This window comes from Drosophila suzukii, chromosome 3, assembly GCF_043229965.1.
Source record: "Drosophila suzukii chromosome 3, CBGP_Dsuzu_IsoJpt1.0, whole genome shotgun sequence".
NCBI classification, from domain to species: Eukaryota; Metazoa; Arthropoda; class Insecta; order Diptera; family Drosophilidae; genus Drosophila; species Drosophila suzukii.
The window spans coordinates 23,393,648-23,416,326 of NC_092082.1; the positions used below are offsets into that span (position 1 = coordinate 23,393,648).

The 22,679-nt window shown below is 37.7% G+C and overlaps 4 protein-coding genes across 4 annotated transcripts; all 4 read right to left on the reverse strand.

The window, feature by feature from the left end:
- Positions 1-5,624: 5,624 nt before the first annotated feature.
- Acp76A (Accessory gland protein 76A) lies at positions 5,625-6,861 on the reverse strand. The gene is made up of 2 exons (XM_017089096.4): positions 5,865-6,861; positions 5,625-5,803 (listed from the first exon to the last, which is right to left on the reverse strand). The coding sequence occupies exons 1-2, from the start codon at positions 6,859-6,861 to the stop codon at positions 5,649-5,651; spliced, it is 1,152 nt and encodes a 383-aa protein (XP_016944585.4). The 3' UTR covers positions 5,625-5,648.
- A 1,168-nt stretch (positions 6,862-8,029) lies between these two features.
- On the reverse strand, positions 8,030-8,881 carry LOC118877506 (uncharacterized). The gene is made up of 3 exons (XM_036816535.3): positions 8,488-8,881; positions 8,255-8,422; positions 8,030-8,192 (listed from the first exon to the last, which is right to left on the reverse strand). The coding sequence occupies exons 1-3, from the start codon at positions 8,710-8,712 to the stop codon at positions 8,043-8,045; spliced, it is 543 nt and encodes a 180-aa protein (XP_036672430.3). The 5' UTR covers positions 8,713-8,881; the 3' UTR covers positions 8,030-8,042.
- Positions 8,882-9,189: 308 nt separating this feature from the next.
- Positions 9,190-9,758, reverse strand: LOC108011770 (uncharacterized). The gene is given in 2 exon segments (XM_036814602.3): positions 9,190-9,525; positions 9,527-9,758. Coding segments are annotated over 2 exon segments (123 nt in total). The 5' UTR covers positions 9,601-9,758; the 3' UTR covers positions 9,190-9,476.
- A 9,045-nt stretch (positions 9,759-18,803) lies between these two features.
- On the reverse strand, positions 18,804-22,240 carry Ugt316A1 (UDP-glycosyltransferase family 316 member A1). The gene is made up of 4 exons (XM_036816577.3): positions 21,456-22,240; positions 21,199-21,393; positions 20,833-21,046; positions 18,804-20,780 (listed from the first exon to the last, which is right to left on the reverse strand). Exons 1-4 carry the CDS (start codon positions 21,899-21,901, stop codon positions 19,725-19,727), a joined length of 1,911 nt encoding a protein of 636 aa, XP_036672472.3. The 5' UTR covers positions 21,902-22,240; the 3' UTR covers positions 18,804-19,724.
- Positions 22,241-22,679: the final 439 nt, after the last annotated feature.

A 22,679-nucleotide genomic window follows, 5' to 3' on the forward strand; every position in this document is an offset into this window, starting at 1 on the left:
AATGAAAATGTATGGCCAGGCTGACTTTTCTCGCAGTGTGGCTATGGTTAAAGTTGCAAAGAGACAGCTGTGAGCGTACAACAAAAACAACCCGTTGACAGGGTTTTGTTTATTTAAGAGCATTTTCGAACTCAATTTCGCGCTCTTTGGGGCTGTGGCAGTGGTTTCGAAAGTAATACCAGCGGGTATGATGGAACTCCCAGGTAACTTGCTACCTTATAAATTTATAAATAAAAACTTTTCTTAATACCACTTTACTTTAAAATTCTTACTTGTATGCGTTAAATATTTATTGTTAAAAAAATAAAAATTAAACAACCATTATTTATTATGAACAACTGTACTATATTTATGTTAAATATTTAAATCTGTTATGTCAAAACCTTAAGCGGGAAAAACATTAGTAAGTTAATTAGTTAATATGCAATAATTTATTTTTGCTATTTTTAGATGTTTGTAAACAAAAGTTCAGTGCATTGACTCAATAGAAAGGTTATTTATGCGGATAAAAATGGTTACAAAGTAATAAATGCGATCCTTTTTCGTATGCAGTTAAAATGAGAACATGAAATGTTCATAATGCAATTTTTCAATCTTATGCAGAATGTTCTTAGATATTACCCACAGAAAAGCAATTATACGAGCAACATCTTCAATTGCAGCGATTGCCACGCCTCAAATTCAGAGCTTTCTTTTGGCCTTACACCTTACCAGTTTTATTTCGACTGGTTGTTGCTCCCTCGACCATCAATTTTTGATTATACACATGTTTGGATAATACCCGGTTTTAATTTGCCTCTATGCACAGCCGCAGCAGAAAAAAATTTGATTGTTTTTAAATTTGATCCCGACCGCTGCCCCTTCCAGTTTTTGCTTCGCAGAAGAAGCCGCCTGCTGAGCCTGAACATCAGGGCAATTACCTACAAGCAACCAAAAAAGAAACCCCGGCCCAAACTAAAAACCCGCCGATAATAACAGAGCAAGGAGAATCCTGAATTACGCCGCAGAGAGCGGGCAAGGCAAAAAGAAAAAACACAAAGCTCTTTCTTTCTTCGGCGATCGAAGGCAAGTGGAAGGAACCCGCGAAGATCGTCTTGTCTTTAACCCTCTCGGATCAAATGGGGCTACTTGGAATTATATATAAATCTGACTTCGAGATGGAAAAAACTCTTACTAAAAAATATTATCTGTTAAATATCAAAATTCCCTCTCGAAGGTTTGTTCATATATGTATAATCATTGAAGATCAATAGTTTCATCATTTGTTTCAAATTTTATCAGGACTGACATTTTGTATAACATGATATCCTTTATCTTTTATTTTAATCTCAAAATGCTTATCCATTAAATGACAGTTGGAATTGGAATTATATGTATATAGATCTGACTTCGAGATGGAAAAAACTCTTGCTAAAAATATTATCTAATAAATATCATAATTCCTTTCGAAGGTTTGTTCATATATAAATATTGAAGATCAATGGTAAAGTAAGATAATAATATTTTGGATTCCAATGTTATAAGGACTGACATTTTGTATAACATGATATCCTTTATCTTTTATTTTAATCTCAAAACGTTTATCCATTATATTGCAACAAAGAAGACCATTTTAAAGTGATGTTAAGGCTAAGCGATACTTTTTTTCAACCGTAAGGAACCAAAAGGCTGTAGTGGAGACAATATTCATGATTATTTTAAGAGGTAGATAAAAGGTAAACATTATTGTTTCTAAAAATAGGAATATTTTGTAATCTTATATTTTGGGATAGGCACAGTTCACAATGGGTTAACTTGGCCCTCGGGGGTCCGCAGGCTTTCGCACCGTAAAACGTTTTCGGCTTTCGGTATAATGGCGCTGTAATTGAAGAAGAACACGCGATCGAATCGAGGGGAAGGGCCTGGGGAGGGGGCTACAAAGGCGGCGGAGGGGACCGCCTTCTAACAGAAGGGTTTCGGTTCCCGGACCTTCTTCTTTTGTCCGACCCTCTTTTGTGCTGCCTTCGTCATACATTGATCCATCGTCTTAATTTCAGGAGGCCGCGTCTCCTGCGCTCCCTTTTTTTTTGGATGCGGGCCCCTGATTGATGTCGGGATCCGTCCGCCCTGTAGCCGATATTGATTTATGTTTTCTCCGGTTTCGCATCCCAGCCCCTGCACTTTGTTCTGCTGGATTTCGCACAACATTTTGCAGCTTTGCGTTTGACAAAAGTCGATGTACAGGCTGGCTGCAAATGTAATTACCCAAAAACGAGTGGAACATGTCTGGCGGCTCTGCTTTTTGGTGGGCGGCGGTCGTATGGGACCGGCTTTATATGGGGCTTTTGACATTTGCCCCGGCGATGACAGAGTGACGGCCATGGCAACTGTCGCTGTAATTGACAAGGAGGCAGTATTGGATTCGCTCTGTGTCATTTTCCCTCGCTTTTTCCCACTTTCCCCCGCTTTTCCACAGATATGTCCCTATCTTCACACATATTGGCAATGCTGATGAGTTTTAGAAGGGTTAGACGAGTTTAATCGAGCTTCGTGTGGCGTGTGTGTTTGCATTAGGGAGTTGATTAGGTTAGGGGGGTCATTTCACCTACAGGAGACAAACGTAATTGGCCTGTCTCTAACAGTATTTAAGGCAAAGTATTAATGAACAATTTTATGAGACTTGTTTATTTAATTATATAGGATATTTTATAGAAATTTTCTTAAAAATACACCGACTTTTTCCCAATCAGTGCTTACAAAATCTAAAGATTAAATCTAAAATTAAAGAAGTTACAGTTCGCCTATTAAAATATTTTTGTTTTCCTTTAAAACAAACTACTCATAAATCTTTATTCTTGTTATTTAATTTCCAAGAACCAACCAAAGATCTCTTTATAATTTACGAATAATACGCAGCAATTGATTATTTTGTTGTTCAAAAACCATCAAACGCTCAGCAAGAACGAAGCGATGATACTTAAAGTTTCCCAAATATTTTCAGTAAATTATGGGGCGAACATAAATTAGATAAGCAGATATATTTTCCAACTTGCGTCACATTCAAACAGCGCTGGATCTTATTAAAATATATGTTTTCAGCGATCAGCTCGGCGAAGAGTTTCAAAATACATTTTTTGGAAGTCGTAAACATCTAAGAAATCAAATAAATATCATAAGCCTATAGGAAGGGTCGTGTACATCGTGAAACTATTAAATAAATTAACTTTGTTGTAAGTGATGGTCATAAATATTTATATTTTATAGTATGCTTGTCGTAAAATTCAAATGGAGTTGTCCCCCGATGATGGTCGATGTGTGGGACGCGTTTATAAACAAATTTCGAAAGCAATTATGAATTGTAGTTTTTGGCATTCGTCGTCCGACTGACAGGAAATTATATTGTAAGGCCGTAAAACTCGGAGGCCGTAGAACCAAATGAGACCCCGAAGAGATCTTCAGTCCCTTGGTAACATGTGCAACAGGCCTTTTGAAGTCCCCACCTCTCTGCGCCCAAATGACTTTTACCCAGAAGTCGTTAAAAAACGACGAAAATTTCCAATTAATTTTGATAAACGCGGGCCCACAACGAAAAATAAAAGATGCATATTGGTTGGGGCCAGAGGAAAATTTGTTTGCTGCCCCAAAGCGGAAATTGTAACTGTGCATTGATTGAAATTTGGAAAGGGGAAAGGGCACCAATTGTTGCTTATTAGGCCGAAATCATTAAAAATCTATCCAAACAACAACAGCGACGAAGCAACAAATTTTGTCTACGAAATAAAGCCATTTCAATCAGCCGTTTTATGAGTGTTTTGGGCGCTTTTTGCCCGCCTGTTTCGAATGGATTTTACGATTTTACGTTTACAAGAGTCCGCCGTCCATCGATGTCCATCAAACGATTAGGCCCGGCAAACGTATCTGTATCTGTAGAGAGTGGGTCTGTTGTATCGGGCCCATGGTTTCTGTGGGACTTAATGACCAGATTAATGATGCCAAAAACATGATGGGAAGCGATAGATTAAATGGGAGCTATAAAGCGATGTAAGTGTGGGGGAGCGGTGGGCAGTGGGAGGGGTTTGTGGCCTTTGGGCAATCCTTCTGGGGAATGAAGCATCTTTGAAGCATCTTTTACTATCTCAAATATCTGAAGAATATTATCTTTTATTGGTTTTCAGAGAAATCATCAAAAATATTTAGAGTTGCCTATCTTAAAATTTATTTATATTTGTTTGACTTTTCAATTTTACTTTGCATTTGGTATTCTGTGAAAATCTGCTACTTTAATTTTCCTAATATGAAAACGATTATATCTTTCAAAATACAAGAGTCTAGTTATAGTTTATTTTTAAGTAATTGTATTTTTAGAACGGGTAGTGTGTTAGCACTTGCAAAATAACCATAATATAATAGATGTTAATCATTAAATCAAAGCAACATTGGGGTGTTTCCAGTGATATGTACTGAAATATTATTCGATTTCACAAAATGCTAATTACCTCAGCTGGCTGAGCTGAACAAATTTAAAATTAATACCACCTGCAATCACGCCCCCAAACTTGTAATAACCTTTTAAAACCATTTAACAAAATAAATAATCAAATTGCAACACACAGAAATCATGTAATGCCGCCAAACTCAAGTGGAAATCTTGGTCGCACCGCAGGCAAAGAAATAATAATTTATGCATTTTCATTTATTTTTCCACACGCTTTTGACCAAAATAGTGTTTTCCATTTATTCTGGGCTCCACTCGTAAATTACAGACAGCTGGCATATAGCGAAGGGTGGGGTCTTTACTTTTGGGGCCGGGCGAAAAATAAAAATCATTTTTTAAAGTGCTGCCCAGAAAAAGCATCTAGTACCCCCCGACTCCCCAATACCACGATCGTATCTTGCATTATCTACGCTGCCGTATCTGATAATGATCAACTGCCGGCCGACGCCTCAGATGCCGCCTTTTTTCTTTATATATATTTTCCTTTATTTCGTGTTTTTTCTCCTTTTTTGTTGCCTTTTAATTAAACGCTCAAGCCGCAAGCGGAGCTCAAGTCGCTGGCGGAGTCGTGCATCGGCGGCTGCCCCTTTGAGGGAACCCTCCGATCTTATAGAGGTTGCCGCCTCATTCAGTCATTCATGCCGTCATTGCTTCATTATCCATGCGCACATCACTCAGCGAACACTCTGCATGCACTCGCTATATGTGTGCACTCATCCCCGTCCGAGAACCGGGTTCCATTTCCAGACAGCCCCATCCAAGTCATATCCATATTCATCAGCCGATCCATTCGTCTGTCTCTCCCGAACTTAAATCGAATTACGGCCGCATTTCATGAGCTCTCAAAGCTTTTCTGTGTCACATATCTTTCGACATTTTACTATTTTCAAACACAGAATTTTTAATGAAAAAATTTAGAGCATTACTATTTGTCAATATTATCAAAACTGTTGGCATATGCTTGAGAACCAAGATCCCCCAGAGCTAAGAACCCCATTTTCGCAAAAACACTAAATGAAATCTTTAAATGAATATTGAACAGAAAACTTTTGGATTATATAGATGGTGAATAGAAAATATTCATTTATTCAAAAGGTTGAATTTGAGTGATTTCAGATCTATTGCTATGACCAAATAAATTCATTACAAAATGTTTTGATTCGTTTATTTTCAGTTAGACCTTTGAACAACTCACTTGAGCAGCCAGTCCATCCAAGTTTTCAATACGACCAACTGAATATATTGTTTCTCTATCCTTAATGACAAAGACGAATGAACGATTAACTTCGAATGTTTCAGAATTCCGTATTTTAATGTCATTTACTTTATCTGCGGGAAAGTATAAATATAATATAAGTAAATATAAGACAGGAAAAAATATTTAGCTTACTCAAAGAATAATTGGATTTAAATTGGACAACAGCTTTAATCGGGAATTCATCGATTGTTATGTTGCTCTTCGAACTAAAGTTGAACTTATCAAACATGCCAGCAGTATCTACTTTCTCCAGAATTTTGCTGATATCATATTCAAAGTCGAACTTGAATATGGGCAGTGTCAAGTGAATTCTTCTGAAAAAACTCAATTCAGCATTTATCTGGCTACCCAAGTTATTCAATATATCCTGGCAGGTAACGCCCTTTCTCGGCAAAAGAATCAACATGCCCATATGTGCGGCTATGAAAGGGATGAATATACCATTAGCCTCGTTGGTGGACATGGTTTGGAATAAGGAGAAAGAGTGCATCATGGGAACACATAATGGTTCTATCGACTTTTCTGTTCCATATCCCTTGGTAAAATATCTGTTAACCTGAGAGTCAAATTGAATAATCCAACCAGGAGTGACCGACATTCCACTGATGGCTGCTATTTTGTTACCACTTTGTGTCTTCTTGAGCTCTACAATTTTGGCCTGAACCTCATCCTGTTTTTCCGACAGCCATTTGTTCAAGGAAGACGTTTTTGAGTCCTTAACATCCCTACCTACATCGTACTTCCTTGCACTTGACACCAGCAAGTCGGATACCAGATCTAACTTCTTTGACAAGGGTTCCTGGGGCACCGCCACTTTATTGACCATCTCCAATTTGGACCTCCAGGCTTTCTTGTATATCAATCCCAAGTTTTCTATTTCCTTGCTTGCTTGCTTGGAGGCTCCCTCTCCTATAATCAAGTCTCTTTCTAAATTTGGATCATTGTTAATCACTTGGGCGACATGGATTTGGAAGAGAATTAATTCTATATTAAACACTGGTAACGCATAATTCTCATTCGTCTGTTGACCCATTTCCTTCACCAGTTGGGCAGAAAAGTTTTGTTGCAAAGTGTTGCGAAATAGGAGCAAAAGACTCAGCACTTGTAAAGGTAATTGAAAGTTGGCCATTTTTCTAAAACTGAATACATTTTCAAAAGGTATGCGATTAAATAGTTGGGATTAGACGGAACAAATATAATTTTAAACAAAAGAATTTTGATCATTTAGTTGCAACGAATTTGATTTGACATGGATTAATGTCACTATTGTATAACTAGGCTTATAAATTGTACACTTGAAAAACGATGGAAAAGTTAATATAAATATCTGCATATTAAATTCAAAGAATCGAATTACATGTTTAAATTAAATACAAAAACGCGTCTTTTAGTACAAATAAATGGTGGTTTGTATTATTTTTAAATATGGAAATATTAATTTTATAAATCGTAGGTAAATATATCGTAGGTCAAATATTTTAAACATTAATTTAATGACAAAAACATTTAAAGTGAATATGAATAGCATCATGTTAAATATTATCTGACATGATTTAAATAATTTCAAAATAAATTAAGAATTTTAGTATGATTTGTATTAATAGTTAGGTTTTTGTATTAAATTCAAATATGTAATAGTAAAATTCAATGTGCAAATATTTATATTGATTTTTAGTGTAAAGAGTGGATTATTAAAGCTATGTTTTAGCTTACGAAAAATAAGTTCTAGCCACTAGAATCCATTCAAATTTTCAGCATCGCTAAATCATGGTTAAATGAAAATATTTTGCTGAGTTAGTGTTCGGTTTTAATTAAATTCCCATGTTGGGTGCTCCGACTGCTCTAAATCTTAGACACGCACTTCTATGCACTGAATGTGCCATCCACCCACCCTGCGTTCCTCTAATATGTTAATGGCTTTATGCGTCACTTGCATCCTGGCACATTGCAATCCGCCTCCACATTTTCCCGTCTGCATGGGCGTCTTTCTCCAACTTCGTACACCCGGTGGTCTGACTTCCTCTATGGACAATATGGTCGCTGGTGGGTGCCTTGCGGTTTTCTGATTTATAACACTGTTTACACGCCCTGCCAAAAAGTTTGATTTACTGGCCATTGGACTGGCGTCTACACGTGTGCCCATTCGATTGCCATAACTCATACGACACGTTGGTCACATCTACTGAGGAAAAGGACTCACGCATGCGCAGACGGAATTTCATCTACTTGAGGTAATAACAACTGGAAGACCAAAAGATTGGTAATTGAAAGGCTCACATATATTTTTTTATTTTTTTATCAATGAAAAACTTAAGTCTCAACAATATCCGTCATGATTTGAGTGATGCCCTGCCACTTGGGATTGCCAGCGATCAGTTGGAACATGTACGATCCGGTTGGAAAAGGCGTCTTCTTCAACATTATATCACTTAGAACCATCTTCGATACAATGAGGTCGTGCTGGTAATGGTAAAAAATGTTTTTTAATTTGAATTTGTAAAAATATAGTGAATTATAAGCACATTGTATGGGCAACTGTGATTCACATTGGTGGAGTTAAGCATTGTATCGTGGACTACGCCCAACCAGGGAAATCGCTTTGGATTTCTCATGTAATCACAGAAATCCACGGTGACATTGTACATGAAGGGCCGATAGCCACTAAACTTTCTAAATAGGCTTAGATTGACCTAAAAATAACCAAATCTTATTGATATTACTGTTTACTATTATTACTTAAAAACCATTATCTTACAAGCACTTTTTTTATGGGTAGCTGATATATCTTGGTGTATATAAATATACCAACTTTTCCTCGACCCAATACCTTTAATTCGCACTGCGGAAAATCGCAGAAGGTCTTGTCGTAGCACTGGCATTTTATATTGGTCACTTTAAACAGCGAATCAGAACTTTTAATTAAAAATATAACAACTAATAATATGACACTTTTTTCGACAATTCCGAATGCTGCCTTCATTTCATAAAATGTTTTTTATATATGAAAGTAACTTAATGGTTTGTAACAGGTTTGCACTTGTTCGGGTTTATTTACTGAGCAAATTGAAAACAAATGCAAATTTTATTAATACGTAAATAATTGCTTTCCTACTTTACTCCCAATTGCAAAATAATCAAGGTAATTAGTATTAAAGCACTGAAAGAAAACGAATTTATTTTATCCGATACATTGGTTTGAGTCTAAGTAAAAGGTATTGTTTGATCTATCGAAGGTGTTTTTTAGAAAAGGTAGTGTTTAAATATTTTAGATATTATTTTTTAACTCAATGCTTTATTTGCTTAAGAACTGAAAAGAGCGCTAGTGAAGTACGAACAATGTAATATAATAAAATTCATTGTAATAACATACAAAGAATTAATATTTGTTGTATTTACAATACTTTAAATAATAGGCTCATTCAAGGGAACATAATTCCAATTGGTAAGATTAAGCACTGTATCGTGGTTTAAGCCAAACCTAGAAAATCGATTAGATATTTAATATAATCACGAATTTTACAAATTTTAACTTATTATTCAGTAAATACTTTTAAATATAAAAATAAGAAAACAATAGTTAACTCGTAGCGCTTCTTTCTCGAAGTTTCTCAACGCAGTCCAACTATATTTATCTCGATTTTATCAAAGCAAGCCGCTCCTTTTCCCTCCGATTACCCATGCATTTCCTATATGACTAACTGTTCACGCTGCATCCGCGATGATGATGATGAAGTTGATGCTTGATTAGCTGGACAGACCCGATCCTCCACCTCCAGGTACTCCTCCCAATTTTTTCCGCCCCTCCCCAGCTTGTGCGCATGTTCATTTCAGCCCGGCCCGCAGGCGGCCACCTCACACATTCGCCCATCACACGCCTTTTGAAGTTGCGCCGACATCTCGGCCGAGAGTCGAATCTCCCCGGACACGTCAGCCACGTCGAAAGCCACCCGTGCGAAAAAAAGTCAGATAAAGCATGGTCGAAGAACTTATCAAGTCGAAGTTTAGGTGTACTCTTCCGTTTTTAATGGGTAGTGAGATTTTTAAAAGTTTCGAAAGCTATGTTATAATTAGCTGTGGCAATTTATTTTAAAGTAAACGCGTTAGCTATTGACCTAGGGGAGAGTGGGGTAAGGATAGTAAAATAAGTTTGGTTGAACATATAAGCTATAAATAAAGATTTATTACCACTAAAGTGATATCATTTTTCTTTCGGCTAAAACTTTTTCCTACACCACTTTGAAGTCAATTGCAAAGTCTTCGAAAAAAAATTAAAGATGACTTTTTAAACACGTCCAATGGAATAGATTTTTTGTTTTTTTTAAACAAATGTCATTTATGTCAATTTAATTTTTTTTTTTATTAATCTATAGCATATGATTATTCTCTGAAAATTCGACGGTATCAACTTTTTTTTGGCCGTCCCCGACTGCGTTTTGGACTGCTTGGCTTGGTATTACTGGCACCATGGAAACTATATATTTACTTGAACAAAATCCGTAACATCCCCAAGGATGAAAAAATGAAAGCCCGGTACGCGTTTTGCACAAAATACAGCTGTAGAAAAAAATACATTAAAAATGTCCAATGTCCAATGTCCAAAAAAGTTTCTCAAAAGAATGAAAATATTTGATCAAATCTGACATTGACAGAAATTAATTTATAACATCTTCATCTGAAGGCGCTCAAAGTTCAAGTTTTTGTTACCTCTCGTGCTTTAAGGTATCTTCATTAAAAACCCAAACTATCCTAACCCCTAACTATCTTTTCCCCACTCTCTTCTACTCTTAGTTAAGCTACCTTACTTTTAAGTAAAAATTACACTAGTAACACTTTGTTTGAAATTTGTACATATAGAAATAAAGGTTTTTAAAAAAATAACATTGATTTGTATTGATATTGTACGTTAACTAAAAGGTATATTTTATTACTCCTTTGAGTCCACATTTTAATTTTTTACGGTTTGGAAATATGTTGAAAATATTTTGTACATCTCTGTGTCTTTACGTACAATAATTTTGAAAAGATATACCTTTTAAAACTATTAAGAGATATGAAATACTGAAAAGAACCTACACATAAACTTAATTATTTATTGACAACACTTTTGGAAAGGGTATTCAAAATTAAAACCGACAACAACCACAGCAAAACGGTGCTGTCGGATTGCCGCTCTTATCAACTTGTCCAAAAGCTCTTGCGCTCGTTCAAATCAATTTGAAGCGGTTGGCATCGGCATCTCGAACGACTTCAAACCGCGCTCTACCAGTGCTGCCAATTTGTCCATTTCATCTGGTAAGACAGTACTTGTTTGAATGATGTTCCAAGTTACATGAAATAGATTTTTGCATTTAAAATTAAAATGCTTATATCGAATTATTTTCTAACCTTACTCCATTTATATAAATGATGTTATTGAATTTGTATAGAGTTTTTAAAAAAGTAAATAAATATATTAAGTGGAAAATATTAAAGGCAGCTGACTGTCCCAACTTTCAGACCTTCCCAACCTACAGATCTACCCCTACATCTAAGGTAATATCGCTTGTATATAATTTTTAATGACTATATGGCGAAGTGCGAGACTTGCGAATATTAATTTCCTTCATTAAATTTATTTAATTAAGGTACTTAATAAACATGGGATTCGCCGTTGGTCCTAAAACTGGAATCACATGATACAAACATATAACATTATACACCATAGTATCATAAAATGAAAGCAAGCAGACCCTGTTTTAATGTTGTTAGATATCCCTATGGATAGTATTAATAACATTGAATTTATTTGTATTATAAATGTGGAAACTTTTTGATCCGCTCACTTGAATCTTGGTGCTTTCGATTGGCAGCACTGGAAACCACACACATCGGGACTCTGCGCATGCGCGGCAGATTCGACGGTGGGCTGCTGTCGGCCAACTGACACATAGAGGGCGATACTGCCGCCCCTTCGTCGAGCAGCGCTTTCAGCTTTTTGCTTTTCGGCCAGCTGTTGTCGGCTTTTTGCCGGTCTGTTGCCTCGACTTTGTTCTTTGCCGGCAGCGTTTAATGGTTGATTTTGCTCACTCGATTTTCGATTTTTTTGCGCCGCATTTCGGTGTTTCGTTTTGTAGTTGCGGTGGTTTTTGCTGCCTTTTATTAAATTATTATTTACTTTTATTACAAAGCGCGACGGCGGCATGGCAAATTGATGCGATATTTCAATTTGGGACGGCCACAAGGCGAATGATTGTGTGTGGAAATAAATATATCAATGGGGCCGCTGCTGCGCCTACACTTGAACTTCAAAGCGCTTTCCCAACCCTTTGCTAATAAAATCTCTTCGCTACCCAAAATAAAACTTGCTCACACCGTGGCGGACCCATGGAAATGCCCGACTTCAAAGCGAATTCGAGGGGCTGGCCGGGGAAATCTCTCGCATAAACAAAAGGCAATTGAAATGGTTCCAAAGGAGATTCTGCTTTTGTGTATTTGCTGCTACTTAAGTTGGTAGACCCGCCACCCCTTGGCATCCGCACCCCTTCCTGGCGATTTGTTGTGCCCGTCACTTTTTAATTGTTGTCAACCCACACAAGAGACAAGAGCGGTAGAGCTAAGCAGAAACAGAGGCATACACTGGGAGGAAAAAGTATCCCGAATGCGCTTCTTTATAAATGTGGTTCAAGAACCATTTTAAAACCAAATTCAAAAATCGCTGAAACTTTACACAAAAATTTCACTAGAATAGACATTTCTGGCAGCTTTCCAACTAATTTTAATTTTCTGACATTTTTTTTTTGTTAATCGTCGGCTTTTATACTGCAGAAAAATAACTAATACAATTAGTCCCCAAAAGAATTTACAATAAATTTTAGTGGTTCACTTTATTTTAAAAATCTAAATGCAAACATTATAGACTGTGAAGATTTTTAAAAATCTTTAATTTCACCAGATTTTTTAGTGTTTTAATATAAATAATATACGGTCAAAAAAATGTATGTTAAAGTTTTGATAAACGTAAGCAGTAATATAAATTTTTAAGATTTTTTAGTTCCTACACGAAAGTAAAAAGAATTCAAACAGAGCTTTGTAAATGCTGCATTGCATTTTTCAAATATATTAAACGTATAGTACAAATCTAAATGGAATCATTATAAAATGTAAAGTTTTTTTTAAAATTAACAATTTGTAATTTAACTAACTTTTTTATGGTTTTAAGGAAAATAATATACGGCCAAAATATATGTGTGAAATTTTTTACAAATAGAATCATAATTAAAATTTTCAAGATTTTTGAATTTGTACAAAAGCTACAAGGAAATAAAAAGAAATCGGACAAAACTTCGTAAATGCTGTATTGGAAGTAAGCTTGCATCTTCCAAATATATAAAACGTATGATTTCCGACCTAAATATATTTCACCGTGTAGGAATGGAGCATTGGACATGGAGCAGGCCGCACCCAAGTCGGGCACATGAAAAAGACATCAAAGCAAATCTTGACAAGCGTATATGCCTCTTATCTGCATCGAGCCGAGCGGAAGGAGCGAGCGAGAGGGTGCGGAGTGGGAGCGGGACGGGGATAGAGCCAGGACAGTACGAGGACCGATGCAAAGGAGCACACACACTGACTCACTCAGAGCTCCACAGGAAGTGCCTTCCGCTCGGTTCTGTTTCTGGTCTACTCCTTATGGGATACATTTCCTGCTGCTCCCGCCCCCTTTGGCCACGCCTACTTTCCGCCCCCTGAACGCTCACAAACACACCCACACCCACTCACACATCCACAGACAACTTTTAACCGTGTTCGAATGCATTTTAAAGTTGCCAACAAAAGCAACAACGGTCATAACCGTGACAGCCACAATAAAGTTATGCCAAAAAATATTCATGTGAAGTGTGGGAAAGGGTTTTTTGGTCAACAAAATTGGACTTTTGGTACTTAAATAGGGGGCATAAGGAGACTTGTTGGGAAAGTTTGGGAATTTGGCAAACATACTTGTTTCCAGTCGGTAGGGGAGTAATAAAAACGAGTACGCAACCGAGTGCATCTAGGTGTGTTTTAACTAGGCATCAAGTACCTTTGCATGGCTACAAAACCATTTAATACTGTCTTTACCATCTTATTATTACGATTTAGGATTTATTTTTTATTTAAAATGTATTCAAAAATGTTAAGAGCAAGTTACCATCGGATAGCCGATTATTTGTAAATCTGCAAGAAGGTTACATCTACTAACTGAAGCATTGTTCAACTTGTTATATCTGAAAAACATGTGACAAGAAATTACATCAATTATATATTTTAAAAATTTTAATTTAATTTTAATTTTATATATGCAATTTTTTCAGAAATTTTTCTTAGGTACGCAGGGCAAACATTTTTTCCAGTTTAAGCTCTTAACATTTGATATACTACTTCTAAGACCGAAAATTAATGATGATACTTTTGGAACCATTATTTATTTTTTTACCCTAATTGAAAAGTAAGAAGGAAGCCTTTGTTTAATTTAACATTTTCACTTTAATTTTATTTTGAATAAAATATAACCTTAAAACATGAAATTGGTTGTTAGTACCAACTTAGGATAGACCATATATTTATTTCTAGGAAGCCAAGCAGGGATAACTCACTTCTTATATTTTGATGTTTGTGGACTTTGATCCAGCTCATAAAATTGACAGCAGGCTTCTCTGTCCCAACTTAAAAATCAGGTCTCCCATCCTATCCGCCCGTCCGATTTATCCGGTCCTTGTGCCCCCTACTTACTTATTCCGATGTTGTTTTTCCTTGCTGCTGCAACAGCTGCCACACTTTGTTTCTTTTTCTTCTGCTGCTGTTGACGTTTATGCAAATTGTGTTGTTATTTTTTGTGTGTCACCAAAAAAACAACAGCAAAAAGCAGAAATCTGAAAAGCCTCCGCTCGGACCTGTCGACTCCTCCAATCGATAAATGCAAATTTGTGCAAACGAATCCTGGAGCACTCCGCTCGCACCAACAACTGTGATATCCTTCGCTGAGGATTTCGGCAGAGGATTTCCCTCACATTTAATTTAATTTGTGAATTATGAATTTTAAATTGAAGACTGCAGCGTTGGACTTTGAGGACATCTAAATCATTCGGCTACTGCTCCATTTACATCCCGGCCAACTTTGTCCTGTCCTGGTTGCGTAACTCGAAAGTAATTAAATTGAAACAGAGTGCAAAATGCACACAAAAGCCGGAAACTCCATGTGAGGGGCGGATGGGGAGCATTGCATATGTTCGTGTTGCCGAAGCACTGTAAAAAAATACCAGACTTCTGAAATTTATAAATAAAAATAACGAAAATGTAATAATTATATATTTACTGGACATAGAATTAAAAAGATTGAACCAGGCTTTTGTATTTAAACAACCATAAGTAATATATTTTTTAATAATCTAAGGGAAAAAAGTTTCTGGGATTAAGATAAACTATACAAATAATCACTTCAGCAATATTCAAATATACATTTTTGAACATCTTACAAAATATGTGAATTGAGAACTAAAAATAGAAAAGAAGAAAAAAATTTCAATAATTCTTAAAATAGAACAGAGAAAACATGCATATTATAAGGACTGAAAGGACTTTGAGCTCAAATCCTTTGCCCAAGAGGACACCAACCCAGGTTTTCGAAATTCAAACAGTCATACATAAGCAAAAATAATATATTTTGTAATATTCTGATTACGCAAAAGTACCAAATATTAAAATAAACTATACAACTTATAATTTAAGCTAATAACAATTATACCTTTTTGTATATTTTACATAAAATATTAATTGAGAAAAGTGTGAAAAAGAAAAGATCGAATTCGTAAGTAATTCTACAAACAGAACACAGAAAGCATACATCTTATAAGGACTGTAAGAACTTTGAACTCGATTCCTTAGCTCCAGAGATTACCAAAGGTCCCACTTCAAACACAGCATTGCTATTTTTAACCCAATTTTTTCTGTGTGTATTGCGTGGGATTTGGCATGGCAAGAGTCAAGTGTGTTCCCAACAAAAGTGTTGAAAATTCCGAGGGGAGGGAAATGAAGCGAGCAAAGCAACTGGCAGCATGTTGACAGCACACACGCCCCTTCCCTTTGGGCCAGCACAAAGTTATAGTTATGATGATTGTTGATTTAGAGTTTTTAGTTTTTAGTTTGCCAGATGGGCCAAGGAGGGATTTGTGTAGCATGCAATTAATTTTGTAGCCGACTTCAAAGGAGCTGAAAGGAGCCGCCCGTGGACAGATGATGACAACAACTCGGCAGCTCTGTCAATGGGGGCCTTTGATGCCATGCCTCCCCAACGGATCCCCTGGGACCTCTGACAGCAGCGCTAATGGGAGACGGCGATGCCGCGGAGGAGGGGGAGGGGGAAGCCCCAGTGCCGGCCAAATCCAATTCGAACTCTTTCTGTTCCCATGGCCGTAACCCGAGACCTCGGAATGTCAAATTCTTGCCGCGCACTGACAGAAAATTTACAAAAATATATCCACAGAAGGAAAAATATCAACTAAAAGATATTGATATAGAAAGATTCATTCTGGCTAAAGTAACAATTATTTTCATAAGTTAAGTTAGTAAGTTAAGTTAGTAGTTTGTGATTTTTTTGAGCAGAATAAGAATTAATGCACTTTCATGTTTCCCCACTCACAATGTAAAAGTAACGCAAATATTCATTTGGGTTGCTAATTGGAACTGTTAAATAAACGTTACCTATTACTTATAAAGGTTTTACAAAATATATACTACAATTAAAAAATTTGAAGCATTCGCAATTAATTTAACTTAAAATATGATAGAAAAGAAAATGCAAATCTATAAATGACATCTAAGCTTTATCACATTATGCGGGGTTTTCAAGGATAGTCTATCAGGTCTGTTCCGGGTTTAACTTTAGATATCCTAATCGAATTAGATTTGCACAACTGTAAGCACTTAAACATTTTAAAAGCATTTTTCTAAGACAGAAGTATTTAATGAGTTATCTTTTTTGTAAACCGGTTCAGATGACTCAAAGTCAAAACGAATTCCAAAATTTTATAGAAAGTATTATTCATATCACAGTATATTAAGACAATTAACTCCAGTTTAGCTTATTTTGGAAAGTAATTATTATAACTACTAGTAATTACCTCATAGTCATATAACAAAAGTGTTTTCTTCGGAAATATACTACCTGTTTTCTGATTGTGTAAGTCCCCCCTTTTATGTGCTCACGTTGTGGCCGACGTCACTGGCCGCCTGTCAATGGGAGAAGACTTCACTTGACTCCGCCGCTCTTCTTGCGGTTGACACTTGCGTCTGGTGGTCGTGCCTATGGCCTCTTCCCCAGTTGGCCCCCGTTCCCGGGCTTTTCCCGGTCTTCTGACCCTGTGACAAGTGTGGCTGCGAGGGGCCACCGAAATTGACTGTCGGTTTGATAAGCTGACAGCGAGCAGAGCAGACGTTGACCACCATTGATGGGGATGGAGCTTGGGATGCTTGGGATGATGACCGGTGTAGATGGGGTTCTAATGCTACCTTGGTGTCCTCGATAGTATTGTTATAGTTACAAATATTTTATATTATTTTTATTTTATAACTATAAAAAATATTTTTAGTTAATGGTCTAAACTAAATAATTATAGGATCCTCATATATATTTCATGCGAATAAAAAATAATTGCCTGAACCATTTCCCCAGGAATTTACGTAAAAATCAAACCTTGGGCCCCATCTTTATACAGAACATGCTCCATGAAGAATTAGCTTCCTTTCCGAGACCTTCAAACTTGATCTTAGCACTTTGAGATGAGGAGCTATGCCATGGGAATACCTTCGCGTCGTGTCTCTTGAGGTTTACATATCGAATTCCCAATGTCTAACCAAAAATATGCGCATAAGAAGGGGAACCGAACCCGGGAATCCACTCCTCCCAGGGTTCTTCAGTAGCTTACCTTCGGCATATGTGCATAAATACAGTTTTATTAGCAGGCAGCCAGGGGGAAGTCAAGTAAAAAGGAGTCACCCACAAAGCACACATCCCTCCCCAAAATTTTAGCTCACCTGCTTTCGCTTTCCCTTTGTCTACGTGTGTGGACTGATGAATGCAAACAGGTGACTTTGCTGCAACAACTGGCATCCTGCCATCCTGCCGTCCTTTGCGGAGCATCCACAGTTGCATCCACACCCACATCCGCGGCACATCCTCAGAGACACTTGAGTCTCACTCGGCTTAAATGAAGTGCACACGCAGCCGTGCACATCAAAGCATGCCGCCATTAGCCCGGTGCAGCCAACTAATTAGACACGCCCCTTGCCCCTAGACGCAGCATTAAACCATAATTAGCACTAACCGTTCTATGCCAACTAAAAGAATTTTGGATTTGTCATAACACGAGGAGAGTTCAAACAAAGTTGTGGCACAAATAAGTGATTAGCCTATAAGGGCAAAGAAGAATGTTTAATTAAAAATTGCGAGTGGGACATTAACTTGAAATTTAATTACAGTATAATATAAAATATCAAGTAATTTACTATAATTGATTTAATTTTTCGGCTAGCAAGATAACTAACTAACTCAATGAGGTCACTAACCTTTAATTCTCTCAAATATTTATGATTTTTTAAGAGTAAAGTTTAATAACATAAATTAAATTAAAGTTTATGGATCAGGAACGATATTTAAATAGAAAGGAAGCTTACTCCGCCAATCCGAAGTTGATATGCCCTTGCAGTTAAAACTTTATTATGATATTAAAATTATCTGTTTATTAAAAACCGTTTAAAGCGTATATTATTCCCAGAATGACCCTGTCCATAAACGATACTCAAAGTTTCATGACAGCTGCCCAACATTTTTCAAAAATTTGTATGCAATCGTTCCTATATCAGTATTTAAACTCGTTTTGGGTGCACATACTTTGTGATGATTAGGAAATTTTAAAATCAAGGAAACTTAGCTCGCAAAAATTATTTAATCAGTCGGGCAGATGTGCAAGGCAATGTCGACTGATATTACCGATGCTAATGAAAAATATATATCCTTTTTTTGACCACACTTCGTTAGGGAAAAACGAATTCCACATGTGGGGATTATTTAATATATTTTATTTAACAATTCATACATGGCTTTACAAAATATTCTTAATCTAAAGTATTGCAAACAAACTAAACCGAATTGAAAACTGCAAAAAGTTTTTTCATTGTACAAAATTTATTCAATTACCATAAGCTGTTCATTTCAGTTTGAAGCTAACAATAGGATATTTTATGCATTTTTGAGCTGAACCTTTGCAGTTTAACCGCATTTATTGTTTTTAAGCTTAACTTTGTCTTTTACGGGGTATACGAAAGTAGTTGTCAGTCTTTGAATAGAAATATTAATTGAAAGGGTTAGCGCAAAAGGCTCTGATATTAATATCAGAAACATAAAATCAATTTAAAATACCCAATATATGGTTATACTTGGTTGGTATAAATATCCTCTATTTAAAATCGAAACTTTCGTTTCTACACAGTAAAATTATTCAAAATATGTACAATTTATAACATTTAAAACTTATCCAAATATAAAACCAGAATATTCTTTCACATATCCACAATTATTAACAAAAAATCACACTTACCATTAGACGATATTTATATGTGTAGGGATAGTTACGGTTGGATCAACTTTTTGAAACGGATTAAGGTATTCAGAATGTAATCGTTGAACAATCCAAAGTTTAAAAGTTAAACGCTTAAGGTAACATTAAGAAATCGGCCATAATTGAGCACGCAACATTATCAACTTGATGTCAATTGCCGAATTTTCGATTGCACAACGTCTATTTCCTAGCCTAAGCCCCGTTTTACCATCCCAACGTTTACCAGATTGAAAACTCTATATTCTCTGCTATCTTACTGTTTACATACTAGGCCCATCCTGAGACTATAAAACGGGACTAAAATCCTTTCCATTCACCCCACCGTAATCTTTAGTTATAGGTTTCTTCGGGAGATATATAGTTAAGGGAACCTTTGTTCCGCGTTGCCCTCCTGTGATGTACTTCGATCGCCTGAGTATATGCGCTGCTGAGTCACGTACAGCTGCAATGGCGGTACCTGTCCGAGTAGTTGAATTGGAGGTGGTGTCAGGTCCAGCGGCGTCGTGGACGCTGTCGAAGGACTAGTCGCCGTGGTGGAACTCATGCTCGATGAGCTCGAACGAGCCGATAAAGACTGGGCTGAGCGCGTTCTCCTGAGAGACTCCGTTCCCTTGGCAGATCTACAACTGCTCTGCTCACCGTAGCTGTGAACTCTTCCAACCACTTTCAGGTTGGTTCTGTAGGGCTTTTGATCCTGTTCCGCTTGGCTGTGATAGGACTTTCTAAGTATAATGCAAATGGCCAGAAAGGGAATGGTTAAAATTCCACAAAAGCCAACGGTTATAATGAGCAGCACATCCACACCCTCTGCTCGCCAAAAATTCAAAGTATGGGCGTGGGATTTAAGGAAATCAGCTCCTCCAGAGTCCAATATGAGCTGAATCTTTCGTACTGCTTTTTTGGCTGGGGAGGAATCCCTGCTAATCAGTCGATCTTTGAGTTCAGCCAACTTCTCCACATAGCTGGTATTTAGCGTGAGTTGTCTTATCCCGTGCAGCAGGGAATCATATGCTATGGAGTCGTAGCCAACAGTCAGGGAGACTCCGTGAAGCTGCAAGCGCTTGGCCATCACCTCCTGTTCGGCCAATATAGGTATGGCAAGAATGGGCTTTTGTCCATTTATCGATTCCCAGACGCTCAGCTGTCCGCAGCTACTAACGAACATCTTGACCTGCGGATGGTGCAGGATCGCCTGCTGTGGCCACCAATCAGCAATCATCACATTTTCGGGCAAAACTTGGTCCACTGCGAACTCCTCCTTTTCCCATTTCAATAAGAAGTGGAACTCCTTGAGGTGGTCAAAGACATCGAGAATGATGGCTAACTTTTCCTGAGGCAACTGAGCAGTTTGCACATCGGCTCCCAGACTGAAATAGATAACCCCACTCGGCGCAGATTCCATAAACGACAGAAGATGCTAAAAATAAACAGCATTAGTGTTAAGAAATGTTTAGCCATTTTTAACATACCTTTGGCAGTTGGAGTTCGTTTGAGTGGTTCAGGTGCAGTCCGCCCACCTCCACCATATTGGGCAAATAGGCACGTGGGTAATGCAAACCAGGATGGGAGTTGATCAAGGCCAGGCTCAGATTCTTTGTGAGATCTCTGTAGAGCGGTAGTTCCTTGACGAGCAGCTCGAAGTGATTGGTGTACACCGACTGCTGGGAGATCAGTTGGAAAAAACTGCGGAAATAATGGAAAGTTAATAATCTCAGAGTATAATATACATTTTAGGTTAATGAGTAGCTAACACAAACATGCTTTTGTTTAGCTAACATCTTTCATATTATATTTAAATATCCTATTAGTTTAGTGTTACTAAAGATAGTTCCTACTTGTAGGTCAACCGCTCAAAAGTGCTCATCAGTGAGTTCAGAATCCTCTGTTTTATATTCATCCTCTCAGTGAAGGGTAGGAAATTGCTGGGATCCAAGGACGACGATTGGGGATTACCAAACATGTTATTCAGCCAGGAATTGGCGCCGGTGGGACTGATTGCAACGGTGGGTATGCCATAGTAGAAGGCCAAGCTGTAGGAACAGAATTTAAGTCATGAAATTATAATATCATCATAGTAAAACCAATAACTCACCCTAGTAGAGCATCGCTTAGAAACAGGTCCACTATGAGTAGGTCAAACTTTTCCCCACTTGTTAGGAGCTTCCGGACCTGGGGATCGGAGAGTAGGATGTCCACATTGGTGGTGCCGGCGTAGATCAGTCGGGTGAACCTCTCCATCACACTCTGCGATCGCATTTCCTCGGCCTCGAAGCTCATGCCCATGTCGAGCCAGTTCTCCCGCAGCCCCTCGATCCTCAGCTCCCTGATCCTGGGGATTTCCAGATCCACATTTTCCTGGGCGGCGTGCGGACTGATCAAAGTCACGGAGTGATTTCCCGGACTTTCCACCAACTCCTGCAGCAATCTCCGGCCGAAGAGATAGTGCGACTTCCAGACACTGGGGAAAACCGCCAGGATATTGGCGCCCAGGACGAAGCCGCAAAGGAGAGTGCCCAAAAACACTTGCAGGATTTGCATTTTGTGTTGGGGGATAAAATCCGCAGGGGCCTCTACATCCGCATCCGCATTCGTGTCTGTGTTTTTGCTTTTCCGGTTTTGTTTTGCAAAAACGCACACAAACACAGGCGGACAAAAATCGCACACACAAACACAGGAAGCCTCTGCTGGGCTTCTATTATTATCTGCTGCTTCTGCTTCTTGTTTTTCCGCCGATTTGCATCATCTTGCTGCCACTAGGCGGTGGCACAATACCACAGGTGTTAATTAAACACACAAATTGCCAAATAAAACGAAGAGAAGCGCAACGAAAGTGAAAAGAACGACGGCAACAACAGTGCGGCTGTGTCGGCGTTCTGCGAGAATGGTCACTAGTGATGCCGGTCAGGCTTCCCAAGGCAATGAAACTGGCTATTTTACCTTTGGGGATGGCATCAGTGATGCTGTGCTCTAGGCTGTGGAAAGTATGTATTGAGAATATATACTCTCTAGGCATAATTTAAAAGGACTATTCATTAGGGGATGACTTTGAAACTGATTTCAATATATAGGCCAGTTTATGAGTATTTTGATGACCTGATTGCAACACAATTTTGTTACCATTCATGTTGTAAATGTGAAGAAACTAAAGACACAGTTTTTCATAATTTAAACTTAACTCTCATTGTTGTTATTAATATAATATCCTTTTCTCTCAAACTACCTATCTATCTATTTTCCGTGAACTGCTTGCTTAGAGCCAACGGATGGCAGCACTGTTAACTGCTTGCATTTGGTATCCCCAGCACGGTCACACTCT